Source organism: Mustela nigripes, chromosome 14 (assembly GCF_022355385.1).
Source record: "Mustela nigripes isolate SB6536 chromosome 14, MUSNIG.SB6536, whole genome shotgun sequence".
In the NCBI taxonomy this organism is placed as follows: Eukaryota; Metazoa; Chordata; class Mammalia; order Carnivora; family Mustelidae; genus Mustela; species Mustela nigripes.
In genome coordinates this window covers 26,637,611-26,663,002 of record NC_081570.1, presented here as the reverse complement: position 1 = coordinate 26,663,002, position 25,392 = coordinate 26,637,611, and the positions used below count along the sequence as shown (strand labels likewise).

The 25,392-nt window shown below is 34.8% G+C and overlaps 1 protein-coding gene across 8 annotated transcripts in view; it reads right to left on the bottom strand.

Moving 5' to 3' along the window:
* ZMYM4 (zinc finger MYM-type containing 4) overlaps nucleotides 1-25,392 on the bottom strand; it is a 154,183-nt gene that overhangs the window by 36,806 nt on the left and 91,985 nt on the right. For 4 of the 8 annotated variants that reach the window (XM_059377223.1, XM_059377225.1, XM_059377224.1 and 1 more), the window contains 9 exons: nucleotides 19,425-19,949; nucleotides 17,686-17,747; nucleotides 17,166-17,336; nucleotides 10,309-10,393; nucleotides 9,808-10,063; nucleotides 4,222-4,396; nucleotides 3,899-4,111; nucleotides 1,172-1,322; nucleotides 564-679 (listed from right to left, as the gene is read on the bottom strand). In XM_059377223.1, coding sequence (XP_059233206.1) covers nucleotides 564-679; nucleotides 1,172-1,322; nucleotides 3,899-4,111; nucleotides 4,222-4,396; nucleotides 9,808-10,063; nucleotides 10,309-10,393; nucleotides 17,166-17,336; nucleotides 17,686-17,747; nucleotides 19,425-19,949 — 1,754 coding nt within the window. Of the gene's footprint in view, nucleotides 1-563; nucleotides 680-1,171; nucleotides 1,323-3,898; nucleotides 4,112-4,221; nucleotides 4,397-9,807; nucleotides 10,064-10,308; nucleotides 10,394-17,165; nucleotides 17,337-17,685; nucleotides 17,748-19,092; nucleotides 19,153-19,424; nucleotides 19,950-25,392 lie in introns of those variants that run through there. The other 4 variants (XM_059377227.1, XM_059377228.1, XM_059377229.1 and 1 more) reach the window with 2 other exon arrangements.

Genomic DNA, 25,392 nt, shown 5'->3' with positions numbered 1-25,392 from the left:
GCTCCCTGCTGAGCAGGGAGCCTGCTTCCCTCTCTCTCTCTCTCTCTCTCTCTGCCTGCCTCTCTGTCTACTTGTGGTCTCTCTCTGTCAAATAAATAAATAAAATCTTAAAAAAAAAAAATAATATCCTCCCTTGGGGCGCCTGGGTGGCTCAGTGGGTTGAGCCGCTGCCTTCGGCTCGGGTCATGATCTCAGGGTCTTGGGATCAAGTCCCGCATCGGGCCCTCTGCTCAGCAGGGAGCCTGCTTCCCTCTCTCTCTCTCTCTCTCTCTGCCTGCCTCTCTGTCTACTTGTGGTCTCTCTCTGTCAAATAAATAAATAAAATCTTAAAAAAAAAAAATAATATCCTCCCAATAGATAATATGGGTAATAACAACTCCACTTAATGTTATGGGAGGCAGTTAAACAACAATCCTCCAAACACACCAAAAGTCAAAGAATCCACGTTTAACAAGACTGAGAAAGTGTAGGCAATTGGGGCAGGAGCAAACACCTACCAAGTTTACATACTACATAGCAGGCGCCTCACTGACTGGAGGAGAGGAAGATTTCTGAAGCCGTACCTGGAACGCGACAACACAGCTGTAGCTGCAGAAGTTGCGTATACTTCCATCTGACATGGCGAGGTGATACTGAGGGATTGCTGAGGTTTTACAACTGTTACACTGTACTTGTACACCTTAGCAAATCAAAATAAAAACTAATGAATAATATATACAAATGTATACAAATGTTTGAGAAAATAAGTAACTATTATCCAATATATGAAAATTCAAGGGCCAGGTCAAGTTGCAGGAACTGAAACTAAATCATGTCACATACAGACAGAAACTAACTTAACATTAATAACATTTCTGTTAATTTAAAGTTGGAACAGCCTACCCTGAAACTACAAAATAAATGAATACTGAAATAAATTAGGTATGGATAAAAAGATATATTAAAGAAGCCATATGAAATTCTTTTGGAAAAGGGGAATACACAAATAGGCAAGCAAATAAACGTCTAACTTAAGAAATCGTGGCAAGAGGTGATATTTTACAAAACAGATCTGAAATATTTTAAATCTGCCTTAAAAATCAATTAAATTTAGACAAAAATCTGTACCATACAAAAGAGCAATAACCATAACTTTTGTCAACTATTATATAGTTTATGAAACCAGTATTACCTGCAGAAGTAACCATTTTAACTCTGTAAGCAGATAAGCAATTAACAGAACAGAAAAGCTCTGTCTTTCCCAAGCTATTGGTATTTTCAATCATTTCTGCTGAGGATCTCAATGATTTGCAAAGCGCACATGGTGTAATTTTGGCTGATTTCTATTAAGAGAATAAAATAACATTCATTTTTACCAAATTATAAATAAAAGCATAATTCTTTGAAATGTTTATACTTAACACTGGTTGAGATATTTTAAATTAGTGGCTTTCAAACTTTTACGATTACAATCCTCAGTAAGAAATAAATTTTACAAAGTGACCCAATACATACTTTTGAGGTTTTACTTGTGTATTACACATATATGTATATAAAACTGAAAAAGTTTCATAAAACAATATAAATCATGATGGCATGTGATGCATGTTTATATTTTACATTCTATTTTATTTCATTAAAAAATAAGGCTGACCATAACCTGTCAATTAATTTGGGGATCTATTAATTGATTGTAACTATAGTTTTAAAAATGGAATTTTTAAAAAGTACACAACAGGCAATTCATGCTCTTACATTATACTAAAGATCAGAAGAACCCCCCCCAAAGGTCCTATCCATGGCCATAAAATGTGAATTCAAGAGAATAAACTTATTAGAAAATTCATTACCAAATACTCTACCAGTATTAACAACAAAGCACACAAAGCAATAAGCAAGGAAGCAATGAAGTGGGAGCAAACTTTGGATATCAAAGTGTCTACATATAAACAATCAATGAGTCTGTTTAGCATCAATGCTAAATACTACTAATGTATCATGTATTCAGGGTAACTTATGAAGTATATCCAGTATTCATTATCTCTGTGATATTTCTGCTGATAGTTTCATCTTGTCCTATCAAGAAGAATTGGTCATGTTTCCTCTGTGCCCTCCTGTACCATAATACTTCCATCATACCATCTCTACTCAGCAGTAGGTCTAATCTGCCTGGGAGAGACAGGCAGACCTTCAAAACAGGAATCACATCTAATGTTTGTTTAATCAACTACATATAAAGAAGGAAAAAAATTATATATGAAAAAGGAAAGAAAGCAGCAGATATGACCATCTTCAATACGTCAGGTTCTATACGAGGTACTTTCCCATTCTTACTTCACATAATCCTAAGAACATCTCAGTAACAATAGTAGTATAATATCCATTCACAGATAAGAAAATGGGCCCAGGAGTTTAACTGCTTTCCCCATGGTAAAATTCTGTTTGAATAGAAAGTCAAGTAATCAAATAGAGATCTGCTTTAATTCTAAATTCACGTTCTTTCTCTAAATCACAGTACATATTAATATGTGAGAAATTTAATAGATATTGGCTAAATTAAAAATAATAAATTAATTTAAAATTAAGATGATTCAGGTGCATGGGTGGCTCAGTGGATTAAGCCTCTGCCTTTGGCTCAGGTCATGATCTCAGGGTCCAGGGATCGAGTCCCCCATGAGCCTCTCTGCTTGGCAGGGAGCCTGCTTCCTCTTCTCTCTCTGTCTGCCTCTCTGCCTACTTGTGATTTCTTGCTGTCAAATAAATAAATAAAATCTTTTTTTATATAAATAAATAAAATAAAATTAAGATTATTCGACCTATTTCTCCTCTTGTGGAATATGAACCATCTTTCAATGGACTGAATCCAAGTAACTTTAAACAATACCAAGAAACAATACCAAGAAAATAGTCCTTTGGACAAGGAGAAGCTCATGAAGATACTTGCTTTTTTCCCCCTGTGAAAGCAAAACCAAGGTGTTTCTAGAGGAATAAATAAATAGTAAAGCTAAGCCCCTTTAATGTGCTCCATAATAATAAGAAATAGACAGAAACACTGTATAACACTGAAAATTACAAAATCACTGCAAAGTATTAATAATAATTTAAAAGAAATTTCTCACACATTACATTCATGAATCTTGTTAGACTGTATAAAAATTCACTATTTTAAAAAAAGAGTGATCAGCTAATGCACTGAAACAGGAAGGCACTGTAAAATTTAAAATCTAAAAGGTTTTTACTATTCCTTTGGATTTATGAACTTTAAAATCTAATTTGTGATCAAAATTTACTAATACAATACAAATACAGTAAAAATGAAACTACCTAACAGACATTTGTCATACAGCATTCATCTAATTCATCTTCTATTAACCTTATCAATTCACAAATATATGATGTACATTTATTTTTTCCTATTTCATGAAGAAAAGGAAAAACCTTTTAAAAACAATCCTAAGATTGTTTTTTTTTCTGAATTCCAATTTCAACTATATGGATTTGATGGCAAGAATATATGTTAACTTGGACCTTACCTTGTCAAATAATAAAGTATACACTTATACACAAACCAAAAATATATTTCAGAGAAAGTTATTCACCAAAAAGTTGAGACTGGGTCTCTCTGGGAGATGCATTATTTTGCTTTGTGCATTTTCAAAATATTGCTCAAAAACATGAATCATATTTTAAATACCAATGCCATGCCCTAAAAACATGTATTTCAAATGCATGAAGAGAAAAATATGCTACTTATAAAACTCTGTAAGTGGATTTTTAATACATATTCATTTGACAGGTTCTATTTATATGTTAAAATATTAAGCTAATAATAACATCTTAGTATTTTTGTGACAACATGTTCATAAATAAGATCTACCAAAACAAATAGATCCTCCTAAAAGGAACAACAGTCATGTACCTGCTTATATGCTGTGACACACGCTGAGCTACAAAACTTCTTGGACTGGCCCTCTATCTGAAGCATGTGGCACTGCCCAGAGCCACTGTAACAGTAACCCCCACAGTTCTCACAACAGTTCATCGTGAGGTTGTTGGCAGAACGAAACTTCGAGAAGCAGGCATCACTGCAAAGTTTATGTACCACATTCTGGTAATTAACTTCATGTCGAATCTAGGAATTAAAAAACAATATACCACCAACAAGCGGAGACCATCAAAAGCTGATCTTAAGCACAAACATTAATCTCTCTGGAACCCCTGCCCAAAAGTAAGATGACTTACAACAGCATTCTTCTGACACATGCTGCATTTGGTTGAAATGCTGTTCGTATTTATGGTGACAACAGGTTTCCTTTTCAGTTCATATGTTGACAGACATGACTGGCTGCAAAAATCTTTACTAGTGGTGCTATTTTCAAATTGGGCACTGATCACATCCTTTGGATTTAAAATATCTCTAAAAATGATAACAAAAATAGGATAAGCCACAGTATCATTTGTATTTTTCCTTTTTGTCAGTTAAAATAAATAAAACAGGGGAGCCTGGGTGGCTCAGTTGGTTAAGTGTCTGCCTTTGGCTCAGGTCATGGTCCCAGGGTCCTGCCTGGGATGGAATCCTGCATCCAGCTCCGTGCTCAGTGGGAGTCTGCTGCTCTCTCTCTCCCCTCTCTGCTCATGCTCTCTCTTGTTATCTTTCTCTCTCTCTCTCTTTCAAATCTTAAATAAATAAATAAGTCAGAGACAATTATATATATGGAAAGGACACTGATTTAAATAAGAACACCTCGGTTTTCCCAGGTACACTGATAAATTGCTCTGATCCTTACATTCTGTTCTATAAATAGAACTAAGACATGGCTTACTTCATAGAACTGTTGGGAGTATAAGGTGTTTCAAGATTAAATGGATATACATCAAACAGTTATCATTCATTATCTCTAGTAGGTAGGATTATAAGAGATGTTAATTTTCTTCTTTAGGCTCTTCTGCATTTTCAAAATATTCCATAAAATAATACTACATTTGAAAAATTTTAGAAACACCGTATTTTAAAAGTGAAACTACAGGGCACCTGCCTGGCTCAGCTGGTGGAACATGTAACTGCTGAACTTGGGGTTGAGAGACCCTCCATGTTGGATGCAGAAATTAGTTAAAAATAAAATCTTTAATAAATAAATATATGTGAAAATACATTTCAAGCTACACAGTGTCTACTCTAGCATAGTTATATAAAATTGAGTACTGCTATTTTTTTTAAGATTTTATTTATTTATTTATTTGACAGATGGAGATCACAAGTAGGCAGAGAGAGGAAAGCAGGCTCCCTGCTGAGCAGAGCCCGATGTGGGGCTTGATCCCAGGACCCTGAGATCATGACCCGAGCCAAAGGCAGAGGCTTTAACCCACTGAGCCACCCAGGCACCCGGAGTACTTTTTAAATAATTTAATTTGTAGGGGTGCCTGAGTGGTTCAGTGGGTTAAGGCCTCTGCCTTCAGCTCATGTCATGATCTCAGGGTGCTGGGATCAAGCCCTGCATTGGGCTCTCTGCTCAACGGGGAGCCTGTTTCCCTTCCTCCCTCTCTGCCTGCCTCTCTGCCTACCTGTGATCTCTGTCTGTCAAATAAATAAATAAAATCTTAAATAATAGTAGTAATTTAATTCATAAGCATTAGTAGCAAAGCTAATGAAGATTCAAACACTTCTAAGGCCCCCTACCATTCCATACCTTATTCTAACCCCAAACCAGTGTTCCCACATAGCAGTTTATTAAATACATTAAGTGCAAACCATTTTAAAAGCCAATAGAAGGGGCTCCTGGGTGTCTCAGTTAGTTAAGCAACCAACTTTTTATTTCAGTTCAGGTCATGAACTCAGGGTCATGAGATCGAGCCCCAGGTTGGGCTCTGCGCGGAGCATGGAACCTGCTTGAGATTCTCTCTCCCACTCTCTGGCCCTTGTTGGCTCATGCTTATACTCTCTCAGGAAGAAAAAAAAAGCCAGTGGGGGGAAAAATGCCTTGATGAAAATTTTCTAAATGGTATCTCTCTCCCATGAGTATACACCCACATTAATAGTATATAAATGATTATATTCAACCTTTCATCTTAGATTTTACTAATAGAATACTTTTTACAAAAGATTACAACTTCAGTAAAAGATAATAGTAAACATAACGGAATCATCACAACGAATACCTCCTTGTTGTATATACTTGTATATATACCTTCTATATATACCTTGCATATACTCATGGAGTGTATAACTCCATACCTCATCTTCTGTACTTAATAGCTGTAGGCTCTTCTAACTTTCTGCATGTTTTTGCCTTCACAATTACTTTTTAATTAGTTTTTTTTTAAAGATTTTATTTATTTGACAGAGAGAGAGAAAGAACATGAACAGGGGGAGGGGCAGAGGAAAAGGAAGAAGCAGGCTCCCCACTTAGCAGGGACCCCATTATGAGGTTCTATCCCAGGACCCTGGGATCACGACCTGAGCTGAAGGCAGACGCTGAACCAACTGACCCACCCAGGTGCCCTTAGATTTTTATATAGTACATTTACAGGGGTACTTATTGAGTACTTTTATTGAATCACGCACTAGCTACACCCTGTGTCACAATATGGTACAAGCACGTACTCAAGAAGCTTACAGTATACTGGGACAAAAAGACAAGTGACATATAAAATACCATCACACAAGTGTCCTTAAAAATATAAAAGTAAAATAATTATGAAAAAGCGTAATGTACAATAGGAAAAAAAATGAAGAAACAATTATTTCAGACAATATGTGACATGAAAGGCTACCCTACCTGACATTTTATCTATATCTAAAATAGGAGCTTTGGAAGGTTAAGGAGATAAGGATTGGGGAGCAGCATGGATCAAGGCAAGGAAAAATAAAAGCAAATATTATTTCTCTTATGCCTAACATCCAACTACATTGCATCTTACTGTAGATTATATCTGATTCCAAATAGTAAAAATTCAGAAATGATACAGACAATCCTGAAATAGTGACTTCTTTGAGTATCATTACATCAAGTAATCTGATCTAATAATATTAAAAAAATTATCCTCCAAACTACCTCTTTTATGGAGGATCTGAAATAGATTTTTAAAAACAGTGCTAGGTCCTTATTACTAAGGAGACCTGAAAATTAAATGATGATTACCCAAAATATACTCAAGAGTTTAGGTTAAATTCAAGATGGTAAAAGATTTGGTTAAGAGGTTAAGAAAAATAAAACTGTTACTTCAAATAGCTAATCAGTTTCTTTCAACCCAAGTGCTGCTGCTATATTTCTACTGGTCTATAAAAATAGCATTGGCTATCAGGAAGGAAATTTTTTCTATCTCCACCCATTCAAATTAAATTGAAACCCTTCTTGGGCTCCTTCAGGGGATTAACTTACAATTTAAACCTGTTTGAAAATATAGACTGTGGGGGGTGGGGAGCTGCAGGGTGGCAGGTGGAAGAGAGTTAGTAAAATTAACCAGCTATGTGACTCTGAGGAAATCTTTTAACTTCTTTGAATCCAATTTCCTTATATTTAAGGTATAATCCAAATGAACAATTTTATAGTCAGATAAACCAGACTATCCCAAACTGCTGTAATGACTGTGTAAATAAGAGGAAAACAGGCGCACCTGGGTGGCTCAGTCAGTTAAGCGTCCAATTATTATTTTTTTTAAAGATTTTATTTGTCAGAGAGAGAGAGAGAGCACAAGCAGGGAGGAGCAGCAGGCAAAGGGAGAATCAGACTCTCCAATGAGCAAGGAGCCTGATGTGGGACTCGATGAGTAGAATCTTACCCAACTAAGCCACCCAAGCATCCCTAGGCGTCCAATTCTTGATTTCAAGTCAGATTCTATCTCAAGGTCATGAATTCAAGCCAACGTTGAGGGGGTTTAAAAAAAAAAGAAGAAAAAAAGAGGAAAACAAGAGTAGGCAGGGTAAAGTGGTAAAAAGGAAATGAAAGAGTAGTTCAGGAAGCAAAACAGAATGCAAGGAAAATGAAGACCGATCATGTGTGAGGGCTGAGCAGCAACAGCAAAGATATCCTATAAAATGAGAAGGGGAGAAAAGTCAGGAAGCAAATGGGAAGAAAAGGCAGAGGTGACAGGCCGTTAAGCAGTACCTGCTGGAGAACAGTAAGAGGCAAATGGAAAAGAACAAGGGGTGAAAAAAGCGTAACAGGTAAGTGAATGAATGAGGAAGTAGAAGAGTTAAGTAGAATAAGTGAATGAATGAAGAGATAAAACAGTTAAAGAGTCAAGGAATGACAGGGTGAAAACATGGAAGATTTATGGATAAGACCAAACATAACAAAAGATAAATGCAATTTTAAAAGATAACTGAACTATGTAAGATCAAGATGGGTAAGATATGACAAGTAGGTGAAAATGACCTATCTCCAGATAACACTAGGCAAACCAAAGGGATATAATAAATTTAGATGAAAAGAATTAATATGTATGGACAAGAATTTAAAAACACAGAAAGAGGGCATACATTTTAAAACTTCTCTGAGTGTTCTATGGTCATTTTAAAATTCACTGATATATCTCTGAAAACATTTGTTATTATGAAAGAAGAAATAAAACAAATTTTAGAAAGTGCCAATCACTAAAGTAGAATTAAATAAAGAAGCATAAGAGAAAGTTATTATTTGCAATTATCTCATGGCAAAACAAACAAAAAAAAAAACCCTATAAAAATTATAATTTTCAAGCTGATCTAATCTTAGAACCTGCTAATAAGTATACGAGAATATAGAAATGAAGTACACACATTTAAAAGTATGTTTTATAATTCAAACAGTATAAATAAAGAAGTCTGTTTTAACTAAATCAAACATGAAACATAAAAGGAAGCCACATAACTAATTGTGAGAAAGACTTGGAACCACATTCAAATTTCTATCAAGTCTATAAAATGCCTTTTTCCAACTAAACCAGAAGAGGGAGCATCTTGTTCCCTTTCCAGACAGAGAAAGGGAAGAATCCATGTCAGGAACTATAAATACAAATACCTAAATTAACAAATTGTGTTTTGAGTAGCTTAAAAATAGAGGCCAAAATGTTTTAGAACAAGAGCATTATTCATTTTTCTCTGGCTTATTTAAGTGGTTTCTAACGATCACCTTACCAAATCAGCCAAAATGAATTCGTATTCTTCAAATATATCAAGGATGACTGTTATCACGGACTAAAGTCATATTCTTTTGATATTAAACACTAAAATGCAACCTCTGAGGTAGTTCAGAGAAGATAAAAAATATATACACTGAAGACCTTTTAAATATAAGAAAAGATAAGATATACAACTTCAAATATCTGTGGATTTCTATTACCTGTAAGATAAAATGTTGTGGTATTACATGATGGCATAGTTTTTGTTTTATAAAGCATCGCAATTAACAAGGATGGGAAGGCTTATTTCAAAAGCATATCTTAATATGTGAAAGTCACATTGTCTGCAATTAAAATAAGCTGAGCACTTAGTATTCAGAAAAACTGAGAGAGGTGCCTGGGTGGATCAGTCAGTTGAGCGTACAACTCTTGATTTTGGCTCAGGTCATGATCTCAGGGTTGGGAGAGCAAGCCCCTCAACATCAGGCTCCACTCTCAGTGGGAAGTCTGCTTGAGATTCTGCCTCTCTTCCTCTCCCTGTTCCCCTCCCCCCCAGCTTGGTCTCTCTCAAATAAATAAATCTTAAAAACAAACAAAACAGAACTGAGAGCAGCAACATGCTGTGGGAATTCTCAATAAACATGGAAACGTAGAAAATTAATACACAGATAAGAACAAAGTACTTTAAAAGGAAACAAACAAAGGAGATAATTTAGAATTCTGCTATACTTTGAGCAACTTGAACAAGTTTTCTTGGTGGGCGGAGGCGGTGGGCGGGCAGGTGGAACTGTATATCCAGTGAGGCACAGCGTGGAGCAGAAAAGCTGAGTAGACCCCTTCCTCTGATAAGCAGTTTGCCCCTTCTGGAGGATTTTTTTACAACCAGAACAGGAAACTCGGACAGCTGTGGCTGGAACTGAAGGAAGCATTTTATTCATGCCAGATGACGCCAGTGAAGGCTGAAAGCCAGTAGTCAACTGTGGAGCTTAAAACAAACAAACAAACAAAAAATTTAATGTTTTACTTTTTGCCATGAATTTTAAGTATATATATCCTTTCTTTCTCTTCTAGAACTAGTGTTGAAATCCAAAACTAATTCTGTAATATACAATTAAAGCCATTCTAAATGGGCAGAGAACTGCCTAGTTTACTAATCAAGTAGATACTTCTTCTCATCATACTGGTCAGAATAAATAAACATGATGCATTTTACTCAGTTCTGTTTCTTACCAAGAGGACTGCCACTGACTGAAAAGACAGCACTAATTTTCAATTCCCCTTCTTGAGTTTTTTGCTGTTGGCCATGACTATACTCCTTCAAAAAAGAAAATAAATAAATAAATACTTAGAGAAAAGAAGAAATACACTGTATATAAAGAAATCCAGACATTCAACACATTTTCTTTGGCTACACAGCGGGGAGAAAATGTTCAAACTACATTACCATTAGTAAGAAATAATAGCAAGCAAACTATAATTGCAATAAGGGTATAATCAGTTTGCATATGCTGAGAAAGTAAGGGGTAAAAAGTGAAAGCCTACAGTCTGTAGCACTATCAGATATTTAAATTATTTTTGAAAATTCTTATTATTACAATATTTTAAGTTGCTATTTATCTATTATAAAAGTAATACACACTATACAAAATTTAGACAAGCAGAGATAAGGAAAAAATTCTACTCAGATTTCCATTACACCAAAACAACCACTGTTATTCTTTTGGTATATTTCTTTCCAGTCTTTTCCCCTCCTGTAATTCAGAGGCTTTTATTTTTCTACATAGTAGATTCATTAATTAAACTGAATATATCATACTATATTCAGTAATTAAACCGAATATATCATTCTAATAAAATGATTTCTTGATCACTTGAGTCAACTGAACATTTGGCTATTATTACCTCTGTGTTTTTTAAGCTGGATTCCAAGACCCTGTGGTCTGCAGATGTATTCTAGGGAGTCTGAGAATTCTGAGAGAATACTTTTTTAAAATGTTATTTATTTCAATGACTTTTTTGGTGAATGTAAACATTTTTCAGCATGAATAAACACATATAACTGAGTTGTACTACAAGTTTTCAGTGCTGTTATTTGTTTTTACAATTATATTATTTCACTGTGAAATCTTTAAGTGGCAGGTTTAACTTTTATTTTCACTCATTGTTTATCACGTTGAAACTTGCAAAACCCCCGCAGAAGTCTTTTTCTTGGAATTCTCAGACAACTCCAATATAACCTCCTCTTTTGTGGTAAGAGGTATCTGGTGCATTACTCACATTTGAGAAATATTGATAGATAAATGATTTAATAGACATATCAGATTACACAGGGATGAGACTGGGATTAGGGGAGTGAGAAACCGGCCTCGGGCACAAAATTAAGGTACCAAAAATCTCAGGAAACACGGTCAATATTTTAATGCATAATTTTTTAAAAGTACAATCCATGATGAACAAAACAAGAAAACTTATATAAATAAAGACAGGATCAGTATTACTGATTTTTCCTTTGGCCTCAGTCTCCAATTTAATGGTCCTACATAACACTGAGAATATATAACCATAACCCAATGTCAGTCCACTTGTTTCCCAACATTCGGTATAATCAGAAATACCATGATGAACATTTCTGTGAATACTCATACTCTCATACTTAGCATTACATTCTAAAGAAAGGATTTTTGAAGTGAAATTAATAGGTAAAAAGGTTCACAGTCAATGTTCTTGATACACAATGGTAGTTTTTTTAAACTTTTAATTAGATTTATGCTAGCAATTTGTGTAAAAAGCCATTTAAAAGTCTTTCTCCACTGTTGTCTCAATCTGCAATTCGTTTTGTAATATCTACTTACAAAAACAGCATTGGAATGTACCAATATTAACTTTGTGTAGCATGTTATCAACATTTTTTTGATATTTCCTTTTTAAATTTTTTATGTACAGGTTTTCATTTCTATGCCAAAAATCTAATTTTTACTTTTGTAACTCCTTTGATTTCTTATAAAGCTGTAGTCCTTTAAATGAGAGGTCAGCAAACGTTATCTGAAAAGGGCCAGATACTAAATATTTTCAGGCCTGGAAGCCATATTACCACAACTACTCAACTCTGCCCTGGTAGAGCAAAAGTACTCCCAATATGTAAATGAATGAATGCAGCAATGATCCAATAAAACTCTATTTACAAGAACAGTGTGCAGAAAAACAAAAACAAAACAGAAACACAGAAAGCAGGCTGGATTCGGCGTGCTGCTGAGAATTTGCCAACTCCTAATTTAATCCACCTGGAATTTACTTACTTTGATGTTTAAAGGGCATTTTTTCCCCTTCTCTGAGTAACTACTGAATTCCTTCCATTCACTGTTAACATACCAAATTGTTTAAAAATGTCTTGTGGCAATCTATTCTGTATCATTATCAGCCTAATTTTTTTTTTTTTAAAAGTAAACTCTACCCCAACATGGGGCTCAAACTCACGACCCTGAGATCAAGAGTTGCACACTCTACCAACTGAGCCAGCCAGGCGCCCCGTTATCAGCCTAATTTTAGGATATCACACTCTCCTAATAAACCTAATTGGGATAGGTCTAACCATTTAATAGTCCACCACTATCAACCTAATTTTTTTAGAACACACGTGTAATGTTTGTGTGCATACATGCCTATTTATTCTTCAAAACATCAGGACCTACTGATATTTTCAGTATTATACCGAAACTCTCTCTTAGTTTAGGAATCACTAATACCTTACATTTTTAAAAAGTCTCTCTATTCTATTAAACTGTTTTTTACCTGACATAAGTACTTTTTAAAAGTTGCTTTACCAAAGGGAATACATTTTCGTATTACCTGAGAAACAATGATTTACAGAAATATTGCTTTTATGTAATTAAAATTCAACTACTTCATTAAACTTCCATGAATTCTATTAATTCCCTAATAGAGCGTTACTAGTAAACAATGATAATTTTCCCCCTCTTCCATTTCTTCTAATTTCTTTAACATGTACCAGGTCAAAAATCCAACAATTTAAATAATAATGCTGACAGCAGTAATTTGTGTTCTTTTACTAATTATTAACAGGTTTTCATCATTTTACTCTTAAATAATGATTGTTAGTGATCTGAAGTAGAGATTTCCTTACCATGAGCAAGAGCATCTATTATGAAAAATGAATAGTAAATTACGAGATGTCTTTTTGTATCTACATATCTACCCATATACTCTTATTTGACCAGTTGAAGTTATATATTAAAAGATTTCCTAATATTGACTCATCCTGACATTCCTACATTATATAGTATATTAAAGAAAATTTCAAGGAAGAAAAAAATTTTTTTAATCTCCGGAAACTCCCCCCCAAACTAATACTCATTGGCATACTCTAATGGTCTCCAGTCAGCAACTTTTCTCACTGTTTATGACAATTATTCCAAACTTCTGATTTTTCTTTAAGCCTCAAGTACATATTACTTCTGTAACATAGTAAAATAAGTATATATCTTAAGTACTCTACTTATACACCACAGGATGCCTTCAAGGCAGAATCATGTTTATGTCAGTATCCCCCTAATAATGAATAACTTCAGAAACCTTTAATTATAAACAATGACTAATAACTTGAGAAGTGAAAATCTGATGACTCAAAGACTTTCAGAAGTAGAAAAGCAGATGTCAAAACAAAACAAAAAAAATCCTTTATCAATAGCTCTACCTTCCCTTTACAATAAAGGAAGACCTGTAGCAGTACCCCAAGACAGTATTTTGGAAATGAAGGACCCAGCACCTTCAGCCAAGTTAATCTGACATACCTAAAGAAAGCCCCAACATTTAATTATTGCATTCCACTTCTTAAAACTATATGACTCATTATTATTGATAATTCATTTGCTTCCCCACCCTAATCCATTTAACAAGAGATTAAAATTAGCTTTCTACTATGAGCAAAAAGAACAAAAACTCCTAACTTAAATGTAGTATGCACTGAATTTCAAACTTTTAGAACCTAGAGAAAAGGGGAAAAGGAAAAATGAGGTCTCTGGCTCTTTAAAATTTCTATTTAAAACCTTCTCTGGGCATTTTTAAAAAATGAAACAACTTTTATTTATATAAAGATTGTCAGACTAATAATAGTAAGACCTTGATTATGACCCCATAGTGGCTCCTTCCTGACCACATGGCCTTGAGTAACTAGCTTAACCTTTATGAACTTCAGTTCCCTCATTTATGAATGGAATTAATTATCACCTACTCTGGTCATCTTATGTAAGAAAGATGAAACAGCATGGTACACATAAAAGCATCTATACCTGTAAAAATATTAAAGAAAATATAGTAACATGTGATGGGAATTTGAACAAAGAAATGAAACTGGAAGGCCAAATGATATTATGTCAATAACAGAGGCAGGAGAATGACAACTGAACCCAGAATACCATAACTGAAGAAATAAACAAGAACAAATGGGTAGAAGTCTTTAAATATATAGGCACACACTTCAGCACTTTAGGTACTTTGGAAAGAAAAGAAAGTATGGAAATCAATGAAATTAACACCAAAATGAATTATGTAAAAAGGAGAATTAGGAAGTTAGCTGAAAACAAAACTACAAGTTAAGCAAAGAGAAAATCCAAAGGAGATTTGACAAAGGGGGAATTGAGCTAAAGCTATCATCTTACTAAATCACAAGAAAAGTTTACTAGTAGCAATTGATAGTCAAAAGTAAAGTGTGTCCACAACCATTAAACCTATCAGTATTTTATGAGAGTTAGGTTAACGGTACTGTTTTAGAGACTATTAAAATAATACATTGGAACTCCCTTTTCCAGTCTATCCGAAGTGAGTAAGAGTGATAACGCATTAGGCAGTACTGAACAGCAAAAAATACAGACTTCCAATGATATGGTAGAGAAATACCTTAAAAGAACAGGACAATGAAGGGAGAGGAAAAGGGGTGGGAAAGAAGGAGGGGGAAGGAAAAGTAAGAAAAGAGGGAAAAGAAAAGAAAGACCACATAGCCATAGTTTAACAGAAGGTCCCTGGAGGGATCTCTAGAAGAATTATAAAAGGTCTGATCCCACAGAATTGATGTGGTAATAACAGAAAGGATTTCTCAGAGAAAACCTAGGTTTACTAACTTAGGTTTACTAACATCCTGGGACTGCCTATTATAGTGTCAGGATAAAGAATGCCCAAGACCTACACACATTCCTGCTTGGTTCTGAAGAGTCCAATCAATCAGGTGCTGAGCCTTTGAGGAAGTTCTTTCCTGTAATCATGATGAAATCTCACATTCGTCATTTTATAACACATTAGTACTCTCTGAATTGAATATAAAAAATGTAGGTGTTTCTAACAATTCCATCCTATTGGTATTCCCAGACCACTGAATGTTTTCTTAAAAAAAAAAAGTAATAAAAATAATCCTTCCTGATGCACTCTTCCCTGAAGGTTATTTATTTGGTCTTTGCAATAACTGCCTTTCCATCCTAAGGAAAATACCACGGGGTCACAGAGAGAAAGTGATGCCTTTGGATCCCTGCCAGTATTATGATTTCTTATGAATTTCCCATGTTCACATTGGGGCAAGTAAGAGACAGAAAATCTTCCCTATATACAGATATGTTTGTACTCTTCTGAACCATACAGTGCCACATGAACTTTTCCTAGGTTACCAGTACATTTCTTTAACCCTAATTCAGACAACCAAGATCTCCATTCTGCCTTCCTGTATGTAACTATTTTCATATTCCTACTCCGCCATCGCCATCTTCTTCTGTGTTGCCACCACACTCATAACCATCCAGCTCCTACATCTTTATCATCACTATCCTATACAGCTACCTTCCACTGAACACCAAGAAATTCCTGCTTAACTGGGTATCAATCTGATTCATACAAAATATCTATTCTTCCAACTCCTTACTATAAAAGAGTGGTTCTCAACAGCAGACAATTTTGACCCCTACTCCAATGGGACAAATGGCAATGTCTGGAGACACTGGGGTGGGGGCGGGGAGGTGTTATTAATATCAAGTAGGTAGAAGCCAAGGATGCTGCTAAAAATACTACAATGCCCAAGGCAGCCCCTCACAACAAAGAATTATCTGGCCCCAAATGTCAATAGTGCCAAGGTTGGGAAACTGTGCTTACAGCCATCTGAATGAAAATACCTCTTCTACAGAAGTCTCACATTCTCAGCCCTCCAAAGAGCTATATGGAAAGATAACCTTTCTCCAGATCAAATGTGATTTCAGAGAAATAACTAACTCATGCCAGCTTTACTTCTCAGCCTCTGAATTAATGCCATCTGTGTAAAACATAGACACTCTCAAAAAATTGCTGACTTTGTGTACTCATCCCTCAGTCCCCTTCATATACTCCAAAATGATTACGGCAACTAACATATTTTTTTTCTTCTATTCTAGCTACTGTAGCATCATTAACTACGTGGATATCTTCACTGATTTCAGGACTTCAGTTATAGGATCTCTGAAACTTTTACCTCCAGAGCAATCTTAAAATAGAAGAACTTGATCCTCCTGATTAATTACAAGTCTGAAATCTGGAATCCCATTTCACCCACCAAAGCCTCCTTTACCTTCTATCCACTGATGAAATTAACTGGTTCTTCAAACAACTCTTTCAAAGATAACCTATCCATTAATTCCTCCCCCACAACCCTTAAATCCATATAGAGCTTGTACTTCATTAGCAAAAACTGCAAAAGGCTTATTACTACTTTGTATAAACTCAATCACAACATAAACTCATAAACAACCATAAACCTTCAACCATGCCTGCTTATCACCCTCAAATCCTTGAAGATTCACTAAAAATCACACAACAGTGGTATTAAAGAACAAAGTGGATTAAAAGCCTAAATTACTACTCAGGAAAAGTTTCACATAATTCTTGATTCCTTAGCATTATTCTCACAAGATAATTCAAATTACCTCAACTTTCATTAAAAGTCTCCTCTCATACTGTCAACAAACTACTTCACTTCTTAATCAGGAACTTCCTCTCTCAAATGAGTAATTCATGTGTGGAACAAAAAAGAAAGGGGAAAATAAAGGTGAAATGTTTACTTGAGCATTGTCAGGTTCATCTTTTATTTTGTCTAGTAGTCCCTGCTGTGGTGCCATTGCTTTGTCATACTCATCATCCAAAGGTTCTTCTTTAATTCTAATATTTGATGCAAAGGAATTTCCCAGTTCCGAACCAATGGATTCTTTATTGGCAAATGGATAGCTGGAATCCTAAAACACAATATAAAGGATTAATAAATATTCAGATTTAAAAATTATTCCTCTTCAGGTTCAACACCCAAAGATAAGCTCATTGGAAATGAAGAACTCTATGGATATTCCTTAGAGTCCCTATGCCTAAAAGTAAATGTGATCTATCTAAATATCAAATACAATAAAGAAACTAGGATCTGAAGCTTCTTAAAACACCTTCAAAGATGTCCTTACCAAATAATAAAGCAAATTTTTTAAAAAACCCGTGCTCTACCTAACACATATAGTTACAGTTTAGAAAATGACATAAAGAAAACTTTGACACTTGCCACAGTTACAGCAATCTACATACACACTGAAAACTTACCCTAAAGTTTGTTTCTGGGGTTTGTGGTAAATGGGTATGTAATGTTTCTTCAACTTGATTAGCTATTGAAGGAAAAAAAAAACAAAACAAACACATGTATATGAATAACAAATCTTATAAAGAGTGACCTAAAAAGCTGTCATTTGATAATCACCTCTCTTGTCCAATAAAGATGCTTATTAGAATGAAATGGGTCCCCCAAAATACCCAAAAGATAGCTTCACTCAAAAGCCTGGCCCCACCTTACTTTTAGCCTCATTTTACACTTTCCTTGCTCAAACCTAAATAAAGTGTTACTTTAATCACTATGCCCTGAAAACTACTTGTGTTTGTTCTTGTCCATTTCTGCTAATATCATTTCAAGGCCCCGCTATCTATCTTAATCCCTATACGGTCTTCCAGATTCTTCTTAGTTCAAAATCCACCTGTCCTCTATAAATCTTCACTGACCACTTAGTTAAAAAATCAGCTTTTTTCTAAGAAAACCTAAAGCACTGTTTCAATTCTTTGAAAGAAATCTTGTAAAAAAAAAATCTTCTGCCATTATCTTTAATTATAAATTAAATCTTGTGCTATTCAACTGGTCACTGATGCTTCTACTACTTGATTTACCCCTTCTACTACTAGACATTATGTTCCTTGAGGATAAATACCCTCATAATTTATCCCCTGTAGGAATATCAAATATATATATTGAGTAATATATAGTGAAAAATATACTATACCCTTTACAGCAGCCTGGTATATAATAGATACGTAAATTAATTGTTCTTTTTTAATGATACTAATTTGTTCTTTCTACCATATGTTCCCAGCATTGTCAGAAAAAAACGTAAGGATTGTTATATTATACCTTGCTTTCCTTCACATCTATTAAACATTTGTTAATATTACTATTTTCCCTACACCAGGTTAGGCCCCAAGAATACAAAGATGAATAAGACACAATCTGGTTCTCAATAAACTCCTACGCTAGTAAGTAAGGCAAAACAAATACAGAAGTATAATACTGTAAGGACTACAAATAATGAAGTATAAACAAAATGCTATGGAAATACAGATAAATAATTCATTCTTCATGTAGAGAGGTTAGGGATGACTACAGAGTAGAAGAGGTTTTTGACTTAGGTACTATTGGATAGAAGTACTCTTACAAGCATATATACAAAGAAAGAAAAGGACATACAGACAAATGGAATAGCAGGGCGAAAAGAAGGCAGAGAAATAGGAAAATATGTGACATATTCAAGAATGGAACTGGAGCTACAGTATAGGGTACACTGGGCAAAGAGGCTCAAGAGAGGGCCCCGAGAAACTTCTAAAACATACAATAGAAATGTTATCAAATAGAAAAACCCTCCCTAAGTTGGACTAATTTGTGGGACAGCAGTTTGAATTAGTGCTTACAGCACAAAGAAGTTAAATCCAACTTCAGGTTCCAATGTTCAACCAAAGAAAATGAACAGGTGACTTGAGTATCTTGCCTTCTCATCAAAATATTGCAACCAGGGAAGGGAGAAATGAGGTTTAGAGCTATTTTTCAATCATTTTTACCATTACCAAAAGTTACTGGGAGAAATTCAGTCACTCTGCAAAGAACAAGGATAAAAGAAAAATGACAAGCTTACAATGAATTTAACTGTTCATATTTTGCTTAGCATCACAAGTAATAAACCTTATATTATTATCAGTACGTTGTTATTTATTGTGTTTTATGGCTCTATTCCAACAATTATTACCTGCTTTATCAAAAAAACTGCTTTTCAACCTTGAATCCAACTCTTTATGGGGTTTATCCAACCGTTTTTCACGTTCATGATAAGTTAGGTCTCTATTTTTCTCCTTTCCAGAAAATGTCTCTTTGCTGTTTTCTCTTACTAGACTAAAATCTTTCCGTATGGACTTAAAGACAGAAACCTGATCAAACTGTTTAGGAAAGTCTTTTTTTAATTTATTTTGAATTTGTATTTCATTTTCATTGTCTGATTCATGCTGTGTGACTCTTCTCTCTACTTCCAAGCTATCATCAGTATGAATTGAAGAAACAAGATTGTCCTTTGAACTAAAATCCTGTTCATCCTCATTGTCACTACCAACGACTGGAATTCCTGCAAGATCCCCAGAGTTCAAAAAATAATCATCTTCATCCAGCAATGAATTTTCAGATCCTGTTTGATTCGGCATTCCATAAGACATGCTGTCAAGGGTAGGAGTTAAGTTGTGGTCTATATCTTCAGACATTTCTGTATCCATGATACCACCACCTTAAAAAGTAAAATACTGTTTAGACAAACGACAGTGCTAAAGATGACCACATTTATAAGGTTGTCTGGTACTTAACCAAATACATAATTTTTCTTTTCAAACAAAATATAAGAAAAATAACAGCACAGTATTCATTTAGTACTTTGATACATGTGTGACAGATACGACTACCCTAAAGTGACAGAAAAGGAAACAGGGACCTAAAACTCGATAAGCTATATTGGGTTAGAAAGGAGGCAATGTAATACCCCATTCTAAAAAAAAAAAAAGAGAGAGAGAGAGAGAAAGCGAGAGAACCAACTTCAAAATCAGACATAACTGTGTTGGAACCATAGTGTGATCACTAAAAATCTTTTATGTGATCCTGAGAAATAAACTCTCGGGTTTATCTATCAAACAGTGTAATACTCACCTTAGAGATTAATTTGTGGTGAGGATTAATGATAGTATTATAAAAGGCCTTTTAACACAGTAACTGATACACAGAAGGAACAGAAAAGTGATAGTTTTAATTATTATAGTGATTATTCTGGGGAAGTGAGATTAGAACCCAGGTCTCTGGTCTTAAAGTCTCACTGTCTCTCGTTTAACTCTAATAAAGACAGCAGGTAATGTTTACAACAGTAAATATCTAAAGGCAGCCCTTATCAGCCCTTATTCAGCTCTCCTTTACAGTCAATTCTCTAGGAAAAAAAGTCTACGCTGGTTTGTTTTTACTTCACCTCCCAGTCATTAATCCTTTGAACTTAATGCAACTTCGGTCCCAACTTCACACTGGAACTGCTCTCATTAAGATCTTCAGTGATTTCCTAATGGTCAAATCCAACTGATTTTTTTCAATCGTCAAGTGGCATATGCCTCCTGGAATAAAGGCCTTTAGTTTCTATGACACTACACTTCATCCTATCTTTCTAACTAGTCTATTAATTTATTTGATGCTACCTCTTCCTCTGTTGTTGCCCTCAATATGCCAGCTGTCTTCTCATTTTATACACTCGGAACAGATTAATTTACCCCCGTAGCTTTCACCTTTGCTGTGAACTTCCTAAGCACTTTAGCTTACACCTTTCTTCCAAGATTCAGATCTCTACATTCACCTAGCTCCTCTAAACCCCAGGAATCTCCAACTTAGTACTTCTAAAACCAAGCTCATCATGTTCCCATTCCAAGCATACTCTTCCTGTATTTCTGTCACTTAATTAACAGCATTACCAAGACAGCAGTTTGCTTATGAAAAGAGAATCAGTCCAATTCTCCTTCCCTCTGGACAAATTCTATCAACTGTACTACTTAATATCTCTCCAGTCTTCTCCACATGTCACTACTCCAACGCTCAACATCTCTTACTGTGGACATCTACATGAACATATAGGAAGCAACCATATTCTTACTTTCAACAACACTTTATCCTTAGGACCAGACCACATAGCACATGCTCAGTAATGGTTCATGATGAAAGAACATGCATTTCATATGGCCAGCAGCTTAATCCAAATTTTATTAGTATATGAGAAGTCAATAGTAAAAAGTAATATTGCAAGCAACTTTTCAAAATCACTATATTTAAATTCAGGATATGGTATTGGAAGAAAAGGGTACCACTTGGAAAAAGTGGATCCTTAACTGCTCTCAAAATAATTTCCAGAGGTATTTAATGTTTAAACATAAAAAATCAGGGCGCCTGGGTGACTAAGAAGGTTAAGCATCTGCCTTCTGCTCAGGTTATGATCACAGGGTCCTGGGATCAAGTTCCACACTGGGTTTCCCTGCTCATCAGGATGTCTGCTTCTCCCTCTCCCTCTCCCTTCCCAACTACTGCACTACTGCACTCTCACAAGTGCGCTCACGCTCTCTCTCTCTTGCTCGCTAATAAATAAAATCTTGAAAAAACATTAAAAATAAAATACTGACATTAAAAAATGGAAAAATTATTTTAAGTCTTAAACTAAGGAAAAGTCTTTCTAAAAATGACACAAAATCTAGAATAAAAGACTAATTTATTGGGGCACCTGGGTGGTTCAATGAGTAAAACCTCTGCCTTTGGCTCAGGTCATGATCTCAGGGTCCTAGGATCAAGCCCAGCATTGGGCTCTCTGCTCAGCGGGGAGCCTGCTTCCCGCCCCCCACCTTTGCCTGCCTCTCTGCCTACTTGTGATCTCTCTGTCAAATAAATAAAAAATCTTTAAAAAAAAACTAATTTATTGAGTAAAACAATTAACAGATCAAATGTAACTAAAAAATTCCTAGCAGTGCCTGGGTAGCTCAGTCAGCTGAGCATCCAACTCTTGATTTTGACTCATAAACTCAGGGTCATGGGATCAAGTTCCAAGTCAAGCTCCACACTCTGCTTCTCATCTCCTTCTCCCTCTGCCCCTCCTTCCACTCATGCACTCTCTCATTCTCTCCCTAAATAAAACCAAAAAAATAATAATAATTCCCAAAGAAAAGAAAACCCAAAGCAAACCAAAAGATTAAAGATAAAGTGGTTGAAAAGATTTTATCATATATTCTGTAAGAAAGGGTCACTTCCCTAATGAATAAAAGATTAAGATTCTCATACCTCAGCAAAAATAGAAACAATCAAATACACATATAAAAGGATTTGAGTGAACATTTCACAGAAAAGGAACATGAAAGATAAGCTTTACTCGAAATGCAAAAGTAATAATTTACTTGAAATGCAAAGTAATAATTCAATGAGATACCATGTTCACATAGCAGGTTTGTAATGACAAAAGGTTTTGGTAACAGCCTAGCAGCTATGATATAGGCCAAAGCTGCCAGACTTTGGCCCAAAGCCAAAAAATATATACAAAGAAGAGTTTGTGACACAGACCATATGTGAGCTGAAAAGCCTAAAATATTTACTATCTGGCCCTTGAAAGAAAAAAAAAGTTTGCCAATTGCTACCATCCAATACTACTGGTAGGAATATAAACCAGTATGATCCTAATAAAAGAACCAGAAGATAAATATATGATACTTTAAATATACTAATACCTTTGAGCCAGCATTTCAACTTCCTACAGATGTAATCTTTATTCATTTTTTAATTCCAGTAGAGTCAACATACAGTGTTTTATTAGTCCTACAGATATAATATTGCAAGAGAACTATGAAAAAAACATTTATAGCAATAAAGACTGGAAATATCTATTCATCAATGAGGGTAAATTAATTACAAGACATACCTACAATGTTATATTACGTGGTCATAAAACAGAATGAGGTAGTTTTATAGGAGTTTCCCAGGTTAATTAAGTAGAAATATCTAAGTGATATCACTGATTTATTTTTAAAAATTTATGTGTACGTATAATTATTTATATATAAAAATATCTTCCATTGATTTTCTATGAATACCATAATTGGGTAGCTAGAAGACAGAAACACCAACTTTTCAAAGCACACCTTTTGTATCTTGAGTTTTGAAGCACATATATCTATGACTTATAGAAAAAAAGTTTTTTTACCCTTATTTGAAAATGCACTTGAGATTTAAAGCTTCTTCAGAGACAACAATTTTTAACAAAACATCTAATTTGAATTTGAAATTTTGCTAGTTATCACACAAGAGATCTGTAGGCTGAACAAATCTTAACGAAGTTAAAACATAAGTACTAGTTATATTAAGACATGTAATTAACTGAACAAGAACTCTCCTCATCCTTAAAGCCCAAATAATCAAAAGAAATGGCTTCTGTTTTTCACAGCCTAAATCTACAAGATACTACATTCATTTGAGAATCACAGAAGCAAGTGTAACACTTGAAAGCATAAATTTCTCATGGAAGACTCCTAGCTGTTAGACACTGTGAACATGCTTGGCACATGTGAGGAAAAGCAAGGACCATATGGCTGGAACTGAATGAGTGAAAGGAAGAGTGCTAAAAAATGAGAAGAGAGAAAAAGCCAGAGAATAGGTTTATTATGAATTTGCAGACAATAAAAAAAAAAAGAGCTATATATTCAAGTGAGAAAGGAAGTCATTAAAAGATCCTGAAGAGGGATTAACATGATTTATATTTTACAGGGATCACCCTAGCTTCAATATGACTTCTTCAAGCCTGTTCAATGTTACAGGGAATGAAGAATGGAAGCAGGAAGAATAGTTATGAGACAACTGCAGTAATCCAAGGAAAAATTGGTGGCTAAGACCAGGGTAGTAATGGTGAATGTGGGGAAACAGTCAGACCTGGGTATGTTTTAAAGGTCTGTGGCATTTCCCGATGTGTAAGAGGCCAGATATAAAAGAAGCAAAGGTTAACACAAGGTATCATTTCTTGAGATGGGAACACTAAAGGAGAAACAGACAAGAAAAGGGTAACTTGATCTTAGGCTTGTTAATTTTGAGAATTTCCAACTGGACATACATTAAAAAGAGGAGTTAAAGAGGCTCTTGCCAAGCAATGACATGTATATTTGGAAATCAATAAAAAGATGGTACTTAAAACTAATGGGACTAGATAACACCTAGCAAATTTATTTACTATGGATGGAAAAGAGCTAAAACATCCTCTTCAACATTAGAAATCTGGTAGAAAGGAGGGAATCAGGAAAAGGAACTAAGATGCAACAGCCAATGAGGCAAGAAGAAAATTAGGTGACTGAAGTCAAAGAAGCTAAGTGAAGAAAGTAGTTCAACAAGAAAGGCCTGAGCAACCGTAACAAAAGCTACTGAGATAAAACATAAAATGAAGATCAGGAATGATTATTAATACTGGTAATGCGGAAATGAACTTCTAACTTGACAAAAGCTTTATCAGTGGAAAAATGAATGTGTAAATTGGAGAGGGTTGACCTCAACAGAGACAACAGAGACAGAGAAGACAGAAGTGGGGAACCTTAAGTTCAGAAAACTCTCCAAAAGAATTTTGCTCTAAAATAAAGAAAATAAGCAGAAACTGTTATAATATGCAGCAGTAAAGACTCTTTCTGACTTTATATTTTTGTTCTGTTTTCCTTGTTATTTTTTTACTTTCTGGTGAATTGTTCTTGTTATTTTTAAAAGATGGAGAATATTACAGCTTGTAGTATACTCATGGGAATGACCCAATAAAAGATACTAACTAATGAGTTCAGAAGGAAAATTTGTGTGTAACAGGGGATATGATCAGTACATAAACTTCCTTCATAAAGGATGATAGGAGTATACGTTAACGTTAAATTCAAGTAAGTTGTAAGACTTTGTGAAAGGAGAATTAAAGTTATTTTAAGCAATTTAAGTACAATATTTTCATTTGATACTGCAAGTAAACTTCATGATGCCAGGTTAGCTTTTTACTCCTGGTCTTCCTGCTTAGTCATTGCTTTAAGAGGCATACTGATATTTCTACACTATACCTAAGAATCAACATACCTTAAAATGATGGTACAAAACCAACCAAGAAATGCAATAAACACGAAAGTGAACAGTGCAAAAGGGCTGTTGCTTTCATTGCC